At 36.1% G+C, this 23,661-nt stretch overlaps 1 protein-coding gene across 3 annotated transcripts in view; it reads left to right on the top strand.

The window, feature by feature from the left end:
- Positions 1 to 23,661, top strand: part of MDGA2 (MAM domain containing glycosylphosphatidylinositol anchor 2) — an 814,155-nt gene that overhangs the window by 473,810 nt on the left and 316,684 nt on the right. For all 3 annotated transcript variants that reach the window (XM_007192803.2, XM_007192802.2, XM_057544648.1), the window contains exon 4: positions 22,676 to 22,872. In XM_007192803.2, coding sequence (XP_007192865.1) covers positions 22,676 to 22,872 — 197 coding nt within the window. The remainder of the gene's footprint in view (positions 1 to 22,675; positions 22,873 to 23,661) is intronic.

Raw genomic sequence — 23,661 nt, 5'->3', positions numbered from 1 at the left:
ACCAATGTTGTTAAAAGCACGAAGATACATCTTGCATTTCTTTTGAGAAGATAGAAAAAATAATTATATAGAAATATATATTTTTGGATTGATGAAATAGTATATATGTATTAGCTATTATATCTTTTTTAAAAGTTTCTAAGGATGAATTAAAGATTAAAGTAGTAAACAGGGCTACTTATAAAACTGAAGAAATCAAAACTTCAGAAAGTGTATATTGACCTACAAAAATTGAACTGTCTTAATAATTAGCCACCAGTGCTACTCTTAGGTATGAAATAAAGTAGGAAGTAGGACAAAAGTGTGTCTTTATCTTGCCTATCAATAAATAAGGGATTAGGTTTAGGAAAAAGGCTTATCAGAAGGCAAAAAAGCTCTATGTGTCAGGGCTCGTAGTTGCAAGAGTAGCAGAATACTTTGCCTTGAGTCTCGTTGTATATCAGTTTTGGCAGAGACTGGAAGGCTGAGATCAATTTAGAAGTTGCCAAATACCTCTCGCAAAGTGAGCTGCTAGACCATCTATGCTGGCATTGGAGACACGCCACTTCAGTTTTATAAGCAATTTAGATTGGGTCCTGGGGCTAGAAGACAAGGAATTCTTTGTTGAGAGTGCTTCATTGAACACTCTCAGGTGGATTAAGATGGTAATGCTTTCTCCAGCCAAGTGAGAGGGATTTCAAGAGTTCCACCTTAAGATCTGCAGACTTTTTCATCTACGAAAGACAGGGCTCCATAGTTCCTGCCTCTCCTTCCTCAGTCATCATCTCTACAGTCCTGAAGGGGCTAACCCCTACGGCTAGGGAGAGTAGGAACGAAGCGTCAAAGGACAAAAATAGGCAAAGGGAGAAAAAGACGCTAAGTAAAGCCCCCTCACTCTCCATTTGTTCCCCTCAGACTTTCAGGATATCAAGCTTACATTAGTATACAGCTGGAGGCAATGGAGAAAGTCTAAATTAAAAGGTTTACAAGGTTTTTTAAATTATTGAACTGGACATTTTAATTACAAAAAGGGGACTGTGCCTGTGACTGACTACAGGGAACTGGGAAAGCTGTGAAATATGCCCCAAATTTTATCCAATAGCAGGAAAAGAAATAGCCTGTCCAATGACAAGTGGCAGAAGGAATAAAGTTAATTTATTCCTTCTGCCACTAATACTAATATTTATTAGTACTTACTGCTAATTCAGTAAACCATTGCATACAAGCAGGAGACTTCAACTCTGGCAGATTTAAACTAACTGAATGAATGAACTTAAATTTTTTAGACTGGATTTCAGGCTTCAGAATGAAGTTTAGAAAACAATCAGGGATAAATGAGGCTAAACAACATGGGGGAGCACACACCCAATCCTTCCACAAACCAGTGAGGTCAGGGCTACCACTTCTGCAGGCACAGTACATTGAATTTCCCAAAGTGCCCTGCTGTGGCATGTATCAAACGCTGGCTGCTGTCACTAGCACAGTTCACCCTGCTTACCAGAAAACTCAATATTATTGCTGCTACCTCCACCACATGCCACTGGAATGGATTCTTCCATTCTGTCAATAGCTCCTTATTCAAGGTTTATGGTGGATGCATCCAGTTGGATGAGCTTGTGTCATGTGCCCACACTCTGGCTACAAAAGGAGGCTGGGAAAGAAAGTATTTATCATCTTCATCATTTTTGGTGGGAGGTGGGTAATACTCAAAATATAGGGATGGAGTTCAAATGTTAGTCCTCGTACTTGATGAGAGCCAGACATTTACCTATTTTTTCCCCAAATCTTTACAGATCCCAAATATGAGAACCGTAATATAAGAAGTCCAATTTCCAAGACATTCTTTGACTCCTTCAAACTGTGTACTCTTCTAGTTAGCCTCATCTCAGCCCTCTTGACTGTCAGGATTTACATATTTGTCATTTGTAGAGCCTTTCTTTTCATATTGATCACCACAAAGAATAAAGTCAAACTGTATTAGACCATATAGTTAAAACAACTGTCTCTTGATTTGATGATTTATATTATGAAATCAACTTCAAAATGTTCTTTGTGCATGATGAACTCAATGTAATTACTTCTGCAAAATTTGTGACTTATTTTACAATTTCATTGTGTTTACAATAATACTGTGGGTTATTATATAGCCGTTTGAAAACAACTACTCCATTTCTATTTCTATTAGCACCATTCTAGTCCCTTGGACACTTGTAACAGTCATACGAACTGGTCTCCTCATATTCATTGTTGTCGCTTGCTTTTCAGTATCTTCTTGGCACTGCAGCTCGAGCAACTTTTTTTTTTTTTTAATTTTTATTGGAGTATAGTTGCTTTACAATGTTGTGTTAGTTTCTGCTGTACAGCAAAGTGAATCAGCCATACGTATACATATATCCCTGCTTTTTTGGATTTCCTTCCCATTTAGGTCACCACAGAGCATTGAGTAGAGTTCCCTGTGCTATACGGTAGGTTCTCATTAGTTACCTATTTTATACATAGTAGTATAAAATACATCATACATCTCCCAACTTTTGTAAGTCAAATTTGCTTATGTAACACCCTTCTTAAAACTCTTCAAAAGCTTCCCACTGCCTAATATGCTATATGACCTGGTTCCACTGAGCCCTGCCTACCTCTCAAGCTTCACCCCAGGTTTCCTTCCATTTCTCTGCCTTTGCTTCAGCCATGCCACTTTTGTTTCAGTTCCTGGAATTCACAAAGCTGCCCATTCCAGGGGCTCTGAATAATCCACCCTTTGCCTGAAATTCTCCTCAACCAGCTCTTACCAAATCCTCCCCTGATGCTACAGACGTATGTGTTCCCCTTTTACATGTTCTCATAGCATCCTATACCTTCCTCCTAGCCCTTATCATAATTTATAATTCAGTGATTTTTACAAATTATTTATTTAAGTAATTATTTAATGCTTTGGACTTCCTTTCCTTTCCTCCCTCTCTCCCTTCCTCCTTTCTCTCTCTCTCTCTCTCTCTCTTTCTCTCCCTTCCTTCCTTCCTTCTTTCCTCCCTCCCTCTCTCCCTCCCTCCCTCTCTCTCTCCCTATTCCTTCCTTCCTTCCTTCCTTTCCCTTTCTTTCTTTCCTTCTTTCCCTCCCTCCCTCCCTTCCTCTCTCTCTTTCTTTCTCTCTCTCTCTCTCTCTTTCTTTCTTTCCTATTGAAAACTCAGTACGTAGACTACTGCCGGGAAAATGAGAGTAGGAGAGATACAGTGAATGTTTATGAAAAATATATGATGTCATAATACACATGATATAAGCAAGAAATATAATATTTAAAATGATATTCAATCTGGTTTTGGGACTGGGAGGCATATACCCAAATTAAATTTTCATCTAGATTATGGGTTGGTTTTTTTTTTTTAACATCCTTCCCTGTACTTTTCCATGTTTTCCTATTATTTTGCTAGATAGCTGTTAAGGAACAAAAAACATGTTTAAGGGAATAGTTCATAATATCTCATAAATGTTCATTATTACTTGAAAATAATTTTTTTACCAAAAAGTACACAATTTTGACTTGGATACACTGCCCCCTTTATCTACAGTGGGTAAATTGAGACATTTCTTCATTGATATTGCTTATAAATATATATCTCTGGGAACAAGAATGCTATCTGCCCTCTTTATTTTGTTGTTAATTTATGCAATGTGTATGGTCATATAGAAGGTACTTTTATGAAGCTTTTACTACACAGTTCACTAAATTATAATTAAAATTTTAATTCATTATTGAAATGTATATTTTCAAACTCAACTCTTGAAGTAACTAAATAATGGAGAAAAAGAAAAGAGTTACATAATGCTATACATTGTAATTTTGTTTTCTGTAGACATTAGGCTTATATTAGGAATAGTGATTTTGGTAGCATAGATAATACACCTTGTTGAAAAGCATGCTTAGAACACAAAGCCATATTTATTAAGTAGAGATATTTTCTTATGTTCATGAAATTAAATTAGATATTCACTGCAGATATAAGAATGATGAACACAAGGGAGAATTATACATGAATTTTTATGGCAATGAATACAAAAAATTTAAGTAAAATTTAGCAAATTAATTAACCAATAGAATAAACGTGCAATAAATATTACCAAAAAACCCTACTCAAGAAATACAATAGATTCCTCACTATATGGAAATGTGTACACACATCACCAATAGGTGTTTAAAAAGCATTTAATACAATTTTGCAGCCATCTTAATTTTAAAACAGATCTCTAAATAAATTAGAAGTAGAAAAAAAAGAACTTAAATCAAGAATATTCAATTTAGAAATCCTAAATGACAAAAAGAGAAAACTAAAATAATTTCCGGTAACATTAGGATCCAGATATGAATGCTTGTTTGCACTATTAGTTTTTATATTGTCTTAGGTTTCTAGCAAATGTTCTAAGAAAGGAAAATAAAATTATTGATGTAAATTCTTTAAAAATTAAATTTTGCTTATAAATTATAAGAACAATTTTATATATAAATATATTTTAAAAATATATATAACATGAATATAAAATACATATTTATGTATAAAAACACAAAAGACTAACAAAAAGTTCTTGGATGTTTGAAAGACTATGAAAGTAATCGAATATGAGTTAAGTATACAAAAATTAATAGTCCTATTTTAGTAATGAATAATGGCAATAAAAATATTTCATTATTTCAAAAATTATGAAATATTTAGAAAAATTTTTCAAAAATGACATAGAACCTAAATGAAGAAAGTGTTACTTCATATCTAAGAATGTATGTTCTGAATTACTGAGAAGACATACCATGTTTTTGAATGAGTACAGCTAACAGACATAAAATATTCCAAATTAATAAATGAGTTTAATGAAATCCCAAATCATTCCCAGAGTTTTGTGTTTATATAATTTTTAAGTTTGAGTGAAATAAAATAATATAGACATTAACTAGAAGACAGAAGCCTAGGAATAACCTAGAAAGGTGAAATAGAATAGCAGTGAGGGGCTGGGACAGAATAAAGTTGTCTTAATAGAATTCAGAAGATAAAAACTACTGTATCATGCTAATATGATTTTGCACAGGAATAGACAAAGTCATAGATCCTATTACACATGGGAATTTAATATATGATAAAGCTGATGTTCAATTCATTGTGAGATAATAAAATATTAAATGGTGCTGCTGATACTGTACCTACATCAGAAAGAAAATAAAACTAGACCTCTAAATTGCATGATATTCAAAATTCATTTCTTGATGGAGTAAAGACTTCATGTACAATCGAGGAGAAAATGAGGCATATTTTACCACACGTTACCAACCAAAGCTATACAAAAAAGATAAATGTACTTCATTACATTCATCTGTTGACGGACACTTAAGTTGCTTCCATATCTTGGCTGTTGTAAATAATGCTGCTATACAGTAGGGCATATGTATCTTTTCAAATTAATGCTTTCCTTTTCTTTGGATATAAACCCAGGAGTGGAATTGCTGGATAACATGGTAGTTCTATTTTTAGTTTTTTGAGGAACCTCCATACTGTTTTCCACAATTGCTGTACCAATTTACATTCTCACCTACAGTGTATAAGGACTCCCTTTTCTCCACATCCTCATCAACATTTGTTTGTCTTTTAGAAGATAGCCATTCTGACAGGTGTGAGGTGATATCTCATAGTGGTTTTGATTTGCATTTCCCCTGATAATTAGCGATGTCGAGCAACTTTTCATGTGCCTATTGGCCATCTGTATGCCTTCTTTGGAAAAATGTCTATTCAGGTCTTCCACCAAGTTTTTAATGGGGTTGTTTGGTTTTTGATATTGTTATGTGAGCTGTTAATATATTTTGGATATTAACCCCATATTGGACATAGCATTTGTACATATTTTCTCCCATTCAGTAGGTTATCTTTTTGTCTTGTCAATAATTTCCTTTGCTGTTCAAAAGCTTTTAAGTTTAATTTGGCCCCATTTAAAACATGGGGTTACATTTTTTTAATTATTGAAGATACGGTGTATTCTACCCAGTGTAAGTACATGAGTAAGAACAAAATTTCAAATAAGAATGAGTCTAAATCTTACTGATAGCTTCACTCTTATAAATGTCCCATGTTAAGAATTTGGCTGTAAGTACTCATTGTGTCTGTTTTCTTTTATGGGTTATCAAATAAAATTAGTCATTGTTTACAAATCACTGTGCAGGAAAATATATAAAACATTTCTTGTTTTCAAATTTGCACAAAATTTCTCATTGATTTATCTAAAAACACAGTGCTTTTGTATTGGTATCTGCAGAAAGTACTACAAATCATTGACACAGAAGCTTTGTTTACAATAAGGTACCTTATTTTTGGTTATTGATATATCTAACAATGATTTAATTAGTTTCTCTTGTATAACTTCAAGGCAACTTAATTTTATTCAAGTTAGTTACTCAGCATTATCTATTGTTATGTACATCCATCCCGTAGTTATAATAGTAACATAAATTTTTACCCATAAAATGAAAAAGTAGTATACTTTACTAATTTAGTGCCTCCAAGTATATTGAGTGGTTATTTTCCTTAAGAAAACACATTTGGATTTCTTTTGCATATGATTTTTAAGATTTCTGGAACTTCCCAGAGGGAAAGACTACATCCAGTACAGTATTTAGTGTGTCTTTGCCATCTGGGTTTTTAGATTCATTTGGTTTAATTCAAAGATTAAAGAAAGAAAAATTGGACCAAATGGTGGAATAAACCCCTGTGGAAAACATGCTTCTGCTGTGGTTATATTTGAGATTAATTGATTCATTAACTTGTAACTACACCCATGACTTCAGCTGAAGTTAATAACTGATTAACCATAAGCACAGAGATTAATTATGCTGGGAGATGAGTTAGCTCTTCATGTCACTAGAGTATCCCAGTTTAAGTGCAGAGTAGACTAAACAAATGCTTGCTTCCATGACTTAGTGAACCTTTACTCAAACAGGTATCTAATGTATAAGAACTAATTTTGGATTTTTTTTTTTTTTAACATTTGGGTTTATTTATTTATTTTATTTTTATGGCTGTGTTGGGTCTTCGTTTCTGTGTGAGGGCTTTCTCTAGTTGTGGCAAGTGGGGACCACTCTTCATGGCGGTGCGCGGGCCTCTCATTATCGCGGCCTCTCTTGTTGCGGAGCACAGGCTCCAGAAGTGCAGGCTCAGTAATTGTGGCTCATGGGCCTAGTTGCTCCATGGCATGTGGGATCTTCCCAGACCAGGGCTCGAACCCATGTCCCCTGCATTGGCAGGCAGATTCTCAACCACTGCGCCACCAGGGAACCCCGGATTTTTCTTTTTAAGGTTAACTATCTTGCCTAGATAAAAAGATAGGGAAGGATTAAAATAATTCCAAGTTTTCTAGCCTAAAAGACTGGAAGCTTGGAAGAAAACCCCTAAAATAGGTCAGTACTACTGATAAAGGAAATCTTAAAGAATGTTAAGTTGTAAAAGTTCATATCATAATTATACCATTAAAATGATTATTTATTAAAATAGCTAGTTCAGGAGGAGCTTCAAGATAGCAGAGGAGTGAGATGTGGAGATCACCTTCCTCCCCACAGATACATCAGAAATACATCTACATGTGGAGCAACTCCTACAGAACACCTACTGAACACTGGAGGAAGACCTCAGACTTCCCGAAAGGGTCTTGGTAATCCAGCCAGGTATCAGGCCTGTGACTCTGAGGTGGGAGAGCTGAGTTCAGGACATTGGTCCAACAGAGACCTCCCAGCTCCATGTAATATCAAACGGCGAAAGCTCTCCCAGAGATCTCCATCTCAGTGTTAAGACCCAGCTCCACTCAACGACCAGCAAGCTACAGTGCTGGACACCCTAGGCCAAACAACTGGCAAGACAGGAACACGAACCCACCAATTAGCAGAGGGCCTACTTAAAATCATAATAAGGTCACAGACACCCCAAAACACACCACTGGAGGTGGTCCTGCCCACCAGAAAGAGAAGATCCAGCCTCATCCACCAGAACACAGGCACTAGTCCCCTCCACCAGGAAGCCTAAACAACTCACTGAACTAACCTTAGCCACTGGGCGAGACGCCAGAAACAATGGGAATTATGAACCTGCAGCCTGCAAAAGGAGACCCAAACACAGTAAGTTAAGCAAAATGAGAAGACAGAGAAACACACAGCACATGAAGGAGCAAGGTAAAAGCCCACCAGACCAAACAAATGAAGAGGAAATAGGCAGTCTACCTGAAAAATGAATTCACAGTAATGATAGTAAAGAGGATCCAAAATCTTGGAAATAGAGTGGAGAAAATGTAAGAAACGTTTAACAAGGACCTAGAAGAACTAAAGAGCAAACAAACAATGATAAACAACAAAATAAATGAAATTATACATTCTCTAGAAGGAATCAATAGCAAAATAACAGAGGCAGAAGTACAGATAAGTGACCTGGAAGATAAAATAGTGGAAATAACTATACCACAGAGCAGAATAAAGAAAAAAGAATGAAAAGAATTGAGGACAGTCTCAGAGATCTTGGGAAAACATTAAACGCACCAACATTCGAATTATAGGGCTCCTAGAAGAAGAAGAGAAAAAGAAAGGGACTGAGAAAATATTTGAAAAGGTTATAGTTGAAAACTTCCCTAATATGGGGAAGGAAATAGTCAAATTCAGGAGGTGCAGAGAGTCCCATACAGGATAAATCCAAGTAGAAACACGCCAAGACACATATTAATCGAACTATCAAAAATTAAATACAAAGAAAAATATTAAAAGCAGCAAGGGAAAAACAACAAATAACATACGAGGGAATTCTCATAAGGTTAACAGCTGAAACTTTGCAAGGCAGAACAGAGTGGCAAGACATATTTAAAGTGATGAAAAGGAAAAACCTACAACCAAGATTACTCTACCCAGCCAAGATCTCATTCAGATTCGACGGAGAAATTAAAACCTTTACAGACAAGCAAAAGCTAAGAGAATTCAGCAACACAAAACCAGCTTTACAAGAAATGCTAAAGGAACTTCTCTAGGCAGGAAACACAAGAAAAGGAAAAGACCTACAATAACAAACCCAACACAATTTTAAAAATGGTAATAAGAACATACATATCAATAACTATTTTAAATGTAAATGGATTAAATGCTCCAACCAAAGACATAGACTCGCTGTATGGGTACAAAAACAAGACCCATATATATGCTGTCTACAAGAGACCCACTTCAGACCTAGGGACACATACAGACTGAATGTGAGGGGATGGAAAAAGATATTCCATGCAAATGGAAATCAAAAGAAAGCTGGAGTAGCAATTCTCATATCAGACAAAATAGACTTTAAAATAAAGACTATTACGAGAGACAAAGAAGGACATTACATAATGATCAAGGGATTAATGCAAGAAGAAGATATATTACATAATGATCAAGGGATTAATGCAAGAAGAGATATAACAATTGTAAATATCTATGCACCCAACATAGGAGCACCTCAATACATAAGGCAAATGCTAACAGCCATAAAAGGGAAATCTACAGTAACAGAATAATAGTAGGGGACTTTTAACACCCCACTTTCACTAATGCACAGATCATCCAAAATGAAAATAAATAAGGAAACACAAGCTTTAAATGATACATTAAACAAGATGGACTTAATTGATATTTATAGGACATGCCATCCAAAAACAACAGAATACACTTTCTTCTCAAGTGCTCATGGAACATTCTCCAGGGTAGATCATATCTTGGGTCACAAATCAAGCCCTGGTAAATTTAAGAAAATTGAAATTGTATCAAGTATCTTTTCCAACCACAACACTATGAGACTAGGTATCAATTACAAGAAAAAAATCTGTAAAAAATACAAATACATGGAGACTAAACAATACACTACTTAATAACCAAGAGATCACTGAAGAAATCAAAGAGAAATCGAAAACTACCTAGAAACAAATGACAATGAAAACAGGATGAAACAAATGACAATGAAAACAGGATGACCCAAAACCTGTGGGATGCAGCAAAAGCAGTTCTGAGAGGGAAGTTTATAGCAATACAATCCTACCTCAAGAAACAAGAAACATCTCAAACAACCTAACCTTACACCTAAAGCAATTAGAGAATGAAGAATAAAAAAACTCTAGAGTTAGCAGAAGGAAAGAAATTATGAAGATCAGATCAGAAATAGATGAAAAAGAAATGAAGGAAACAGAAGCAAAGATCAATAAAACTAAAAGCTGGCTCTTTGAGAAGATAAAATTGATAAACCATTAGCCAGACTCATCAAGAAAAAAAGAGAGAAGAATCAAATCAATAGAATTAGAAATGAAAAAGGAGAAGTAGCAACTGACACTGCAGAAATACAAAGGATCATGAGAGATTACTACAAGTAACTATATGCCAATAAAATGGACAACCTGGAAGAAATGGACAGATTCTTAGAAAAGCGCAACCTTCCGAGACTGAACAAGGAAGAAATAGAAAATATAAACAGACCAATCACAAGCACTAAAATTGAGACTGTGATTTAAAATCTTCCAACAAACAAAAGCCCAGGACCAGATGGCTTCACAGGTGAATTCTATCAAACATTTAGAGAAGAGCTAACACCTATCGTTCTCAAACTCTTCCAAAATATAGCAGAGGGAGGAGCACTCCCAAACTCATTCTACAAGACCACAATCACCCTGATACCAAAACCAGACAAAGATGTCACAAAGAAAGAAAGCTACAGGCCAATATCACTGATGAACTTAGATGCAAAAATCCTCAACAAAATACTAACAAACAGAATCCAACAGCACATTAAAAGTATCATACACCATGGTCAAGTGGGGTTTATCCCAGGAATGCAAGGATTCTTCAGTATACGAAAACCAATCTATGTGATACACCATATTAAAAAACTGAAGGTTAAAAACCATATGATCATCTCAATAGATGCAGAAAAAGCTTTTGACAAAATCCAACACTGCTTTATGATAAAAACCCTCCAGAAAGTAGGCATAGAGAGAACTTACCTCAACATAATAAAGGCCATATGTGACAAAACCACAGCCAACATTATTCTCAATGGTGAAAAACTGAAACCATTTCCACTAAGATCAGAAACAAGACAAGGTTGCCCACTCTCACCACTATTATTCAACATATTTTGGAAGTTTTAGCCACAGTGATCAGAGAAGAAAAACAAATAAAAGGAATCCAAATTGGAAAAGAAGTAAAGCTGTCACTGGTTGCAGATGACATGATACTATATATAGAGAATCCTAAAGACGCTACCAGAAAACTACTAGAGCTAATCAATGAATTAATGCACAGAAATCTCTTGCATTCTTATACACTAATGATGAAAAATCTGAAAGAGAAATTAATGAAACACTCCCATTTACCATTGCAATAAAAAGAATAAAATACCTAGGAATAAACCTACCTAAGGAGACAAAAGACCTGTATACAGAAAATTATAAGACACTGATGAAAGAAATTAAAGATGATACCAACAGATGGAGAGATATACCATGTTCTTGGATTGGAAGAATCAACATTGTGAAAATGACTATACTACCCAAAGCAATCTACAGACAGTGCAATCCCTCTCAAACTACTAATGGCATTTTTCACAGAACTAGAACAAAAAATTTCACAATTTGTATGGAAACTCAAAAGACCCCGAATAACCAAAGCAATCTTGAGAAAGAAAAGCAGAGCTGGAGGAATTACGCTCCCTGACTTCAGACTATGCTACAAAGCTACAGTAATCAAGACAGTATGGTACTGGCACAAAATCAGAAACATAGATCAATGGAACAGGATAGAAAGCCCAGAGATAAACCTACACACATATAGTCACCTTATTTTTGATAAAGGAGGCAAGAATATACAGTGGAGAAAAGACAACCTCTTCAGTAAGTGGTGCTGGGGAAACTGGACAGCTACATGTAAAAGAATGAAATTAGAACACTCCTTAACACCATACACAAAAATAAACTCAAAATGGATTAAAGACCTAAATGTAAGGCCAGACACTATAAAACTCTTAGAGGAAAACAGAGGCAGAACACTCTATGACATAAATCACAGTAAGATCCTTTTTGACCCACCTCCTAGAGAAATGGAAATAAAAACAAAAATAATCAAATGGGATCTACTGAAACTTAAAAGCTTTTGCACAGCAAAGGAAACCATAAACAAGATGAAAAGACAACCCTCAGAATGGGAGAAAATATGTGCAAATGAAGCAACTGACAAAGGCTTAATCTCCAAAATTTTCAAGCAGCTCATGCAGCTCAATATCAAAAAAGCAAACGACCCAATCCAAAAATGGGCAGAAGACCTAAATAGACATTTTTCCAAAGAAGATATACATATAGCCAACAAACACATGAAAGAATGTTCAACATGACTAATCATTAGAGAAATGCAAATCAAAACTACACTGAGGTATTACCTCACACCAGTCAGAATGGCCATCATCAAAAAATCTCCAAACAGTAAATGCTGGAGAGGGTGTGGAGAAAAGTGAACCCTCTTGCACTGTTGGTGGGAATGTATATTGATACAGCCACTATAGAGAACAGAATGGAGCTTCCTTAAAAAACTAAAAATAGAACTACCATACAACCCAGTAATCCCACTACTGGGCATATACCCTGAGAAAACCATAATTCAAAAAAAGTCATTTACCACAATGTACATTGCAGCTCTCTCTACAATAGCCAGGGCATGGAAGCAACCTAGGTGTCCATCGACAGATGAATGGATAAAGAAGATGTGGCACATATATACAATGGAATATTACTCAGCCATAAAAAGAAACAAAATTGAGTTATTTGTAGTGAGGTGGATGGACCTAGAGTCTGTCATACAGAGTGAAGTAAGTCAGAAAGAGAAAAACAAATACCGTGTGGTAACACATATATATGGAATCTAAAAAAAAAAAAAATGTTATGAAGAACCTAGGGGCTGGACAGGAATAAAGACGCAGATGTAGAGAATGGACTTGAGGACACGGGGAGGGGGAAGGGTAAGCTGGGACAAAGTGAGAGAGTGGCATGGACATATATACTACCAAATGTAAAATAGATAGCTAGTGGGAGGCAGCCACATAGCACAGGGAGATCAGCTCAGTGCTTTGTGACCACCTAGAGGGGTGGGATGGGGAGGGTGGGAGGCCGATGCAAGAGGGAGCAGATATGGGGATATATGTATATATATATAGCTGATTCACTTTGTTATAAAGCAGAAACTAACACCATTGTAAAGCAATTGTACTTCCATAAAAATGTTAAAAAAAATTAACTAGTTCAAGCATCTACCATTCTCCTAGAGCTCCCTATTATTTTATTTTTTTCCTTATAAACTCCTTGCTCTTCCCTGTTTGGATTTAAATATGTATCTCTCAAGTTAGAGGAAAACAAAACAGTGAAAACAAAGCAAGACTCCTATGATCACATGTTGTCCTCCAGCTACTTCCCTAACTCTTTTCTTGTCAGAACCAAGTCTCTTGAAAGGATTATATCCATTAATTATTCCGTGTTTTCATCTTTTACCTCTTAAGGTGTAGAAAAATGACTACTGGTTCCATGACTCCACTGGCACAGCTCTGATGAAGCTCACCAGTAACATATTTCTTGCCAAATGTAAAGTCCTTTTCCAGTTCTGTTTTTACCTTGATTTCTTTTCACCATTTATTCTGCTCTCCAACCCCTCCAAGGGCGTGGAATTACTTTTAAAATTTATTTTGTTTCCCACTAATTTGTTTTGTCTCCACTTCTGTCATCACTTTTCCCTCAGTCTTTTTCAGGTATTTCCCTTCTTTTTTGCCTCCACTTGATGTTGACCAGGGCTCTCTCCTTGGTCCTTTCCTCTTTTCATTCTACACACCTCTTGAGTGGTTTCATTCCCTCAGAGAATACTGATGTCTCCTGATCCACATCTGTAGCCCAGACTTCTCATTCTGGCTCCAGCTTATAAATATTGTGATTAAGAGAGCAACAGGTGCTTGACACTGAGCACGGTCCAAACAAAAATAACTCCTTTCCCTTTCACATTTTCCTTCACCCACTCCCATGGCCAGGTGTAGGTCTCACTCTACATTTCCTATTTCAGTTAGTGCATTGTCTACCCAACTGCCAAGCCAGGTCCTTCCTAAACTCCCACCTTTTCCTCAGCCCTATATCTAATCAGTTACCCAGTTCAGTTCATGTAAGTTTCTAGGGTTAAGAAAGGTAGCTTACATCATTTTATATATATAAATGACTTTAATTTGTCAGTTTATGGCATATTTAATCAGCCAAAGAAAAAGTTTACAGAAAATTATTTCAGTTAGAAAGGGGTAGGTAGCTATTGCATTTATGGGGAAAAAATGAATTTTCCTTAGCCTTATTATTGTAGTATGTATAGATAACCTTGTTGAAAATTGACATTGAACATATTAGTTACAGATTAATCTTCCTTTATATTAATTTATTAGATCATTATTGACTACTTTTGCCCCTATGTCCAGTTCTAGGAATACAACAAGACTAAGATATAGATCTTATCCACATAGGGGTATATTTTATAGAAAATCATTTTAGTTTTGTTATTTAAAAATATATAAAGCAGATATTCAGGTATCAAATAATATATTCAATGATTTACATTATCGTATAAATAGGAGTTTTGGCCTCCATTAAATTATAAAAATCAGTCTCTGTTTAAAGTAACATTTTGCATTTGCCAGTGAATATCATCTCTAGGTGTTTGAATTTTACATACTTAGCCTATAAAACTGAAAGAAATTTATTTTAAAAGAAGAAATAAATGCAGATAAAATGTCAGCGATACGAAGACCCAACATAGCAATCAATCAATCAATAAATAAATCTTTAAAAAAAAAAAGTCAGCAATAACATAAAATATCCCAGTGTTGTTTTGTAATAGTATCTAAGCCACTTAGTGTGAAAATTGATGATTGAATAAATATAAGAAGTTATCTTATGGTCCCTGAACTGTAAATAAAGACTGAAGAAAATTAGAAATGAACTTCAAAGCCCTCAGATGGAACAGCATAGCAAGTATTCTGTCTATATCCTGGGAGTGTTGGAAGATATTGACTCACAAGTGAATCCCTCTCATGAAATTACCTTCAGCTGGAAGGAGGCGCGTAACCCAAGTCCAAGCCTCCTCCTCACCAGGCCTAATCCAGTGACTGATCATTGTCTTTAGTAGGATGACTCTGAAAGACCATCTCCACTCTAGAGCTCCTTCTGGATCATATGGAGACTTTGTAGTGATGCATTCCAGTTTAATTCCCCTCACTACCTAATCCTGCCTCCTTTTTTTTTTTTTTTTTTTTTTGTCTGCACACCATCACAAGAATTGATCCTGAGAACACTCCCCAGTAAATTTCCTGAATGCATCTCTTCATCAGAGAATCATATTTTCAAGGAAACATTCTAGATGGTTTGAGGAAGTAGAGTCTAAATAGAATGTTAGATCACCCATCAGTGCACTAACTGGCTGGCAATGAGGACCCCATAGATGGTGGTAGGTGGACTATGGATAGCCCTTGAATGCTATAGTGGTAAAATTGTTAAAACCTTCACAGATGGTGAACAAAGATAGGTACCAATGGAAGGTAACGCTCTGTGAATTCAATATCTCAGGCTTTTGAGGAATTCAATGGAAAGTAATAATTATAAGAACAATGGAATCAGTTTCTGCTGAGTGCTATTTATACAATGGAGAGAAAGAATAAAAGACTGAGTGTGATTAATCATGAGTTTAAGGTAATGTGTGAGGATAGAAAGCCTCTGTAGCAGAATATAAAGAAAGTCTTACCTTCTTTAGCCAGAGGTTATAAAAGCTGATAATAAGGCTTAGAATTTATTTAAAAGTATAGCAGAGTTCCAGAGCATCTTGAATCCTCAGTCCCAGCATATCAGCCAAGCCAAGATCTGAACCCCAGCTGGGAATAAGTAGAACCCTGACTTGGGGAGGCGGGGTATATCTGGGTTTATGATCTTAAAAACCTTGAAAACCTAGATATTCCTAAACCTTCTGGGCCTACAGAAGTGGACCATTTCTTCCAATTAGGGGCTTCACTTCTATCTTGCTTAAATATGATGCAGAATCTTCTTCCTTTTGTGGTAGTGCATACCCCTCTTAGGATATACCCTTACCTCCATTTCTTGCCACCAGATTAGTATATAGGGTAAATAGATGACATGATTTGACCATAGAAATGCTTTTTCTCTAAGGGAGGAAATAACCTATGCTATGCTTCAAATGAGCTGCAGACCCTAGCCAATATTTACTGGTAGGAGTCAGGAGAGTATGTAGGGAGTAGGATCCTGAGGCTGCTGGACCAAGTGGGATTGACAATAAGATTGAATAAGATTGGAGATGGAGAATAAGATCAAATGGAGATAAAGAATAAGGGTTTATTGATATGGGAGCATTCTCCCATGATGTATGATCCAGACCCTGACCAGGATAGCAGGACATAGTTGCTGCTGTTAGGATGGTTCTTAGAAGCTTGAGGAAAGCAGGGGTCCCCATAAAAAGAAGTATACATGCCACAACTGCTGTGCAGATAGTAGAAAAAGGGATCAAAAGGCTCAGATATGTAAATTTACCAGTTACAGCCACAGAAGTCATCAACTCAGTATATTCTGTGTAAAGGCTTAGAAGACACCACATTTATTAAAGCAATAGGAATGCTGACGACTGAGATACAGGCATCGTTGATTCTCAGAGGTGACTGTTCTCTGTAGGCAAATGTTCATAGCAGGAGATGCTATTACAGAATTGATCTTCCTGATAACGATGGGATGGTAGGATCTCAAAGTAATAGAGGCTAGGTGGCAGTATGTAGTTATCACAAGCAAGATGGACACAGCTGTCTTAATGAGCAGCTAGTTCAAATGCATCCAGTGCTCTAGACTCACAGAGAGCTATGGAGATGGTTAATAGAACACAGCATCCCTTGAGGCAAAATAAGAGGACAGTCAACAAGTGTATTGCCCCATATACACAGTTAAAGAAATCATGGCATAGATGATCTTATTTGCAAAGCAGAAATAGAGACACAGAAATAGAGAACAAACGTATGGACACCAAGGGGAGAAAGGGAGTGGGGTGGGATGATTTGGGAGATTGGGACTGACATATATACACTATTGATACTATGCATAAAATAGACAACTAATGAGAACCTACTGTATAGCTTAGGGAACTCTACTCAATGCTCTGTGGTGACCTAAATGGGAAGGAAATCCAAAAAAAGAGGGGATATATGTATACGTACAGCTGATTCACTTTGCTGTACAGTAGAAACTAACACAACATTGTAAAGCAACTACAATAAAAATTAATTAATTTTTTAAAAAAGAAATCAGTTGGATGATCAGGAGGCTGAATATGGTCATATAATAAAAAGTCAGGACTCCTTGTTCAATTGTTGAACCTGGTAATTTTCAGACCACGTGGCCTGAAGTGCCAATCATGCATTGGGTTTTGTCATATCTACCAACACTCTGTTATAAAATAGGGCAGACCTATCAGTGGTCCATCATAAGATGGAAGTGGTACATCTAAGATGAGGCATGACCAGGGCCAAAGCACCTAAGTAAAATGTACAAGCAAGTGCCCAGACCCCTATGGCATCTATCAGTGTTTTACCAGTGTCTCTATCTGAGTTCATACCTGGTCACATAGAGGGTCTCTTTTGAGCTAATGGTGGAGAAAAAAGGCTAAGCTTCTTTCATAATGCGTCAGCCCAGTACATGTATGCAAGCCCAAAATTGGACTGCTGCTTCACTAGAACCCCACTCTGTGATGTCCTTGATAGACAGGAATAAGGGGAAAATCTTCCCAGTGGACAGAACTTTGACTTGGGTGGTGTACCTGGTCAACCACTTTGTGTGGAAAGGGGAGATCTGTTCAAGTATTTGGATGGAACTGTGGGCATGGCATGAAGTGTGATAATATTTGTATTGCATGTTAATTAGCACCAATAAGTATCTACCACAGAAGCAGCACAAAACATGAAATAGACAGAGTAATGCAGACAGTTGATATCAACCAACTTCTGTCATCGGCTACCCATAGCTGGGATAACAGGCTCATGAAAAGAATAGCTATAATGGTAGGGATAGAGGCTGTGCATAAGTTTGAAATATGGGTTATCATTCATGAAGGTTAGTCTGTCTACTGCCACTACTGAGTATCTAACCTGGCAGCAACAGACACCAACAGTTGACTCTTTATAAAGCATTATCCTTCAAGAATACCAACCAGTCCCTTGGTAGCAAGTTAATTATATTAGAACTTTTTTTACCCTGAAAGTGACAGTGCATCGTTTTGATTAAATTTGACATGTATTCTGAATATGGACTTTTCTGCTGACCTCAGCTAGCATCAGCCCTATCCAAAGGCTTTCAGAATGTTTTATTCTTAATACATGATCCTACCTAATCACTCATGGGACCAGAAGCACATTTTATAGCAGTGAAGATATAGCAGTGGGAGCATTGCCATGGTAATCTCTAGTCATATCATATTCTATGCCACCTAAAAAAATTAACTTACTAGAGTGATAGAATGGCCTTTGGAGGAGGCAGCTGAGTCTTGGAGAGATAATATCCAGTAAGGAGGGAGTGCCATCTTCTGTGATGCAGGATACATCCTAAATCAATGACCATTATTATATGATGCTTTTGTTCTTTTCTTTCCTTCTTTCTTTTTCTTTTTCTTTCTTTCTTCTTTTTTTCTTTTTTTTTGGAGAATACATAGGTTCAAGAATCAAGTAGAGACCCTACTTACTACCATCACATTCAGTGATCCACTTGGGGAATCTATGTTTCCCTCCCCACAACTCTGGTCTCTCTGCCAGTTTAGAAGTTCTAGTTCTCGGAAAGGGAAAAGCTTTTATTAAGTGACACAGCAAGAGTCCCATTAATCTTCAAGACATGGCTGCTACTCTGTTACCTTAGGCTTCCTGTGTCAGAAAATAGCAGAAAAGAGGAGTCACCATCCTGGCAGGAGTAACTGGCCCATATAGTCAGCTTGAAGGTAGGATTGTCATTAACAGTGAGGCAGCAAGAATATATTCCATACCCAGTTGATCCACTGAGTCATTTCTTGCTATTCTGTTGTCCAGTTTTGGTGGTAAACTGACAAACGCATCAGTAATAGCTTGAGAAGAGCACGGTTACCAGGGGCTCAAAATCCTCAGTGACAAAGATCTGGTAGCCTCACTAGGTAAGCTACTTATACCAAAAGATGTACTAGCCCAGGATGAGAGCAATCTAGAATGGTAATAGTAGAAGGAGATGATGACTATCATCCCACTACAGTTTCTTGTGAAAGATTTCCTAGGGAAGGTGACTACCCAAAATCCTGGAGTAGCTTTTCCGAGATAGAGTGAATTTTCATACCTCACAGGTGGATCTGGGTGGATGCTGTAATACACCCCCAGATCCCTTCCTCAGGGCTGAAGCACTTATTCCTCCAGCCACTGGAACTTTTAGCAGCTGATGGCTATCAGCTAATTCCTTCTCTAGAAATTGCCATAAGCCAAAGAGAGCTGCCCATCCCAAGGTCAAGGCCCCTGGTGGGGAGCAGCACACTTGCCAGGACTGGTTGATGGGAGAGAGGGTTGTAGTATAAAGGCTTCGCTTCCTTGTCTTATGGCAGGACAGCTCTGAGGGGACCTCAGGGCTCCAAAACTTCTCTAGAGTTAGAGACCTCAGTTGCAACTGCACTGTAGTTCAGCTGTCCTCCTTAACAAATCTATTTCCTTCACTCCCCCACGAGTCTTGAAGGTACTTTCCAATACACTTCCTGCACACATCTCTCTGTCTTAGAGTCTCTTTTCCGAGAAACCTGACCTAAGGCAAATACATATATTCAGTAATATATAGAGTATATATTAAACATATCTTTTAAATGATATATTTCTATATATCACTTAAACTATATATCATGTATGTATATATGTATGTGTACACACAAACACAAACATATAATCTCACTTAAAATATATTTTTTAGCCATGCCATTATTTGACTTGTCTAAAAGAAATCTTGTTTTTGGCTTGTTTGGTTTTTGTTTGTTTGTTTGTTTCACTTTTAAATGTGTTTTTAATCTTTTAAAATAGTAATAAAAATAACAAATATTTTATACTGTACAGAAAGGTAACCACCAATGGCATATTTGTTTTTAAGTGTGAAAAAAATCATTTGGGAGTTTTATGAAATGGAAATTCCAAAACATGGGTGAGTCTAACAGATAATTCTGCCAATACAATGTTCAGTAAGCCATTGTCACAGGATTAGATCCTCAGAAGGCCAGTGACTCGAAACTCATCTAAGTCAGGGAAGAGCTTGTTTAAAGGATTGTTTGGGTTTGGTCTATTCCTGACTGTGCCTATCAACACCACCACCTAACATGAAAACAGCTAGGGATACATCAATAAATGGGTTTGAAAAATGCAATATTAATAGCTATTTGGAACCCAAAGAGTGTCACCACTGTTACAATGTTTCCCATCCAAATCTGTTTTCTTCTGAAAGTTTCTGGCTTGAGAATTTTGTTTTTACAATATAACACAGCTTATATTTCTAAAAAGGAAACTGTGACTAAAAGAAATTATGTTTTGAACAAGAGAAAATAAGTTGTTTACTACTGACTCACAGTACCTTTTTTTCAAGCCACTAAGATGGAGTTCAGCTAATCAATCGCCTGTAGGATTTGATTTATATGTAAAAGCCTAATCATCAAATAAGAGACTATTTCATTTGATGGATTTTAAAGACCTTTAAACATTTCATGATAATAATGCTGGTATCCCTAAGTACTCCAACTTATTAAAACCAGGCATATATCCCTGCAGAGCTAATAGAATGAATTTAAGCTGAAAGTTCCTACAACTTTACCGAAAAAGCAGCCGTTGTTCTGTAAATTGTCACTACTAAAATTAGAGGCCATTGAGATAGCTGTGAAAAGATTCTAATGTTGGAAAAAAAAAAGAAAACTCAGAATGTTGCAAAGCTAGACATCTAAGTAGGACTGTCAAGCAATTCACATTGGAAAAAAGCTTTTTTAAAACTGGGGAAATTTGGGATTCTGTTCTTCACTTTGATTCCTTAGGGAAGCTATTACTTCACTAATTTAGTTGCCTTTTTATTATTTTAACACATCTTTATAAAATATTTATTTGTATTTTTTTTTATTGAGGTATAATTGACATATAACATTATATTAGTTTTAGGTATACAAAATAATTATTCAATATTTGTATACATTGCAAAATGATCGCCATAATAACTCTAGTTGCCATCGGTCACCATACAAAGTTACAAATTTGTTTTTATTGTAATAAGAACTTTTAAGATTTACTCTCTTAGAAAGTTTCAAATACACAGTACAGTTGTTTTAAAGCAAATACACTCCTTAATTTCTTTTTCTCTTAAGAAAAGAACTTGGGATATGGTATATAGGGGTTGGCAATCTATGGCAGATTATGGCCCATGAGCCAGATCTGGCTGGGGCACCTGCATTTGTAAATAAAGTTTAATTGGAACTCAGCAACCCTCATCTTTCATTCATTTTACCTATTGTCTTTGGATGCTTTCACACTACAATGGTAGAGTTGAGTAGTTGAGACAAAGACTGTGTGAACCACAAAGCCCAAGATATTCATGAATTGTTTCTTTCCAGAAAATGTTTGTTAAACCCTGTAGTAAATATCCCTTCTTTAGAATGTATGTAAAATGGCAAAAATTTAGTTCCAGTATTCAATAATAGAAATATTAATGCCTTTTAATAGTACCTTTTGTTAGCACATTTTTAACTAGCAAATATGATCTGGGATATAAAGTATGAGATGAAGGAAAAATTTAACCCAGTACAAGATATTTTCTTACTACAAAGATTATAATAATTTATAAACATAAGTTATTTTTAAAATACATGTTATAAATAATTGGAAAAAGTAGTATGTTAAAGTTAAGAGCTAGTTGAGCTACTTGATATTTTTATGATTATGGTTCTTCGTTTTGACTAACCTCTTAAGTTTTCTGATCTCTCTCATGGAGCTCTGTTTTTATGTGGCTGTTGGCGATGTGTTAGAAATATGTAGTCATCTGTACTATTTCAGCAAATAGAGATCTTAAGAAGTAACTATTATTTAGTTTTACCTTCTATCACTGGAAATTTCTCTGCAAATGAGTTCAGTAAACTCAATGAAAAAGAGTCTAGGGCTTCCCTGGTGGCGCAGTGGTTGAGAGTCTGCCTGCTAATGCAGGGGACACGGGTTCGAGCCCTGGTCTGGGAGGATCCCACATGCCGCGGAGCGGCTGGGCCCGTGAGCCACAACTGCTGAGCCTGCGCGTCTGGAGCCTGTGCCCCGCAGCGGGAGGGGCCGCGATGGTGAGAGGCCCGCGCACCGCGATGAAGAGCAGTCCCCGCACCGCGATGAAGAGTGGCCCCCGCTTGCCACAACTAGAGAAAGCCCTCGCACGAACCGAAGACCCAACACAGCCAAATAAATAAATAAATAAATAAATAAAGTAGCTATAAAAAAAAAAAAAAAAAAAAAGAGTCTAGTTAAAAATAATACATTCAATTAGGAAAATTCATCTTTGGTTAGGTTTTATATGTACAGTACTTTAAAATCCATGTAACTCATAACACTGTTTTTATGTTTTCTAGATTTGGATGATCCAGTAGTAACTGTTCACCAAAGTATAGGTGAAGCTAAAGAACAATTTTACTATGAGAGAACAGTGTTCCTCCGGTGTGTTGCCAATTCCAATCCACCTGTTCGGTACAGCTGGAGACGTGGCCAGGAGGTGTTACTACAAGGGTCTGATAAAGGAGTTGAGATTTATGAACCCTTCTTTACCCAGGTAGGAATTGAGGTATAGTATTTCCACCCCACTCTGCTGGATACCTTTCTAATTCAGACAGCATGCAATACTACATCAATTTGAAAAGATAATTTCTCCCAGTCTGACCTTTGAAAAAATAACATGTGCTTGAAAGATCAGAGGACTCAAATAATGAAGAACAATTTATTTTTCATGTGGTAGTTAAATTGATAATGTTAACTCTTGAAAACAATTTAATGTATCCTAACATATTTCTTTGTCTATAGGTTTGCCTAGGTTTCACTCTAAAGTACGTAATTATACACTTGCTGCCTGCTTTGTTTTTTTGTGGGAAATATTTCTTAAAGAAGAGATTTTGATTTCCCCACTTGCAATGGTAAATACATTTTAAAAGAATGAAGAAATCTACTTGAAATTTATTTGGTTTTGGTTTTAGGGGAAAAAAATCTAATTTTTTTTTGTTCATTTTCAGTTTTGGTTTAGTTTAAGTATAGAACTGTAATTATGTAAAAGCTAAAATATCTGAGTCATTAAAAACTTATTTAATAAAAAGAAAATTTGAATTAATTTTATATAGAGTGAATGTAATATGGAACATTCTTCTGTAATGTATTTTTTTAAATTTTATTGAAGTATAGTTAATGAATTAATAATTCTTGAGGAGGACATTGAAGTTGTAGAACTATTTAAATGCTGTTATTATAAAGATTTTTTGATGACCAGAAAGGAACACAAACCTAACTAACAAAGAAAAAGTTTTAAATAAAAAAATGTACTTGGAAAAATTTTCAAAATAATTGTGACCAT

The sequence above is a fragment of the Balaenoptera acutorostrata genome, chromosome 3 (assembly GCF_949987535.1).
Source record: "Balaenoptera acutorostrata chromosome 3, mBalAcu1.1, whole genome shotgun sequence".
Lineage (NCBI taxonomy): Eukaryota > Metazoa > Chordata > Mammalia > Artiodactyla > Balaenopteridae > Balaenoptera > Balaenoptera acutorostrata.
The sequence above is the reverse complement of the archived record's forward strand: the minus strand, read 5'-3'. Positions and strand labels throughout refer to the sequence as shown.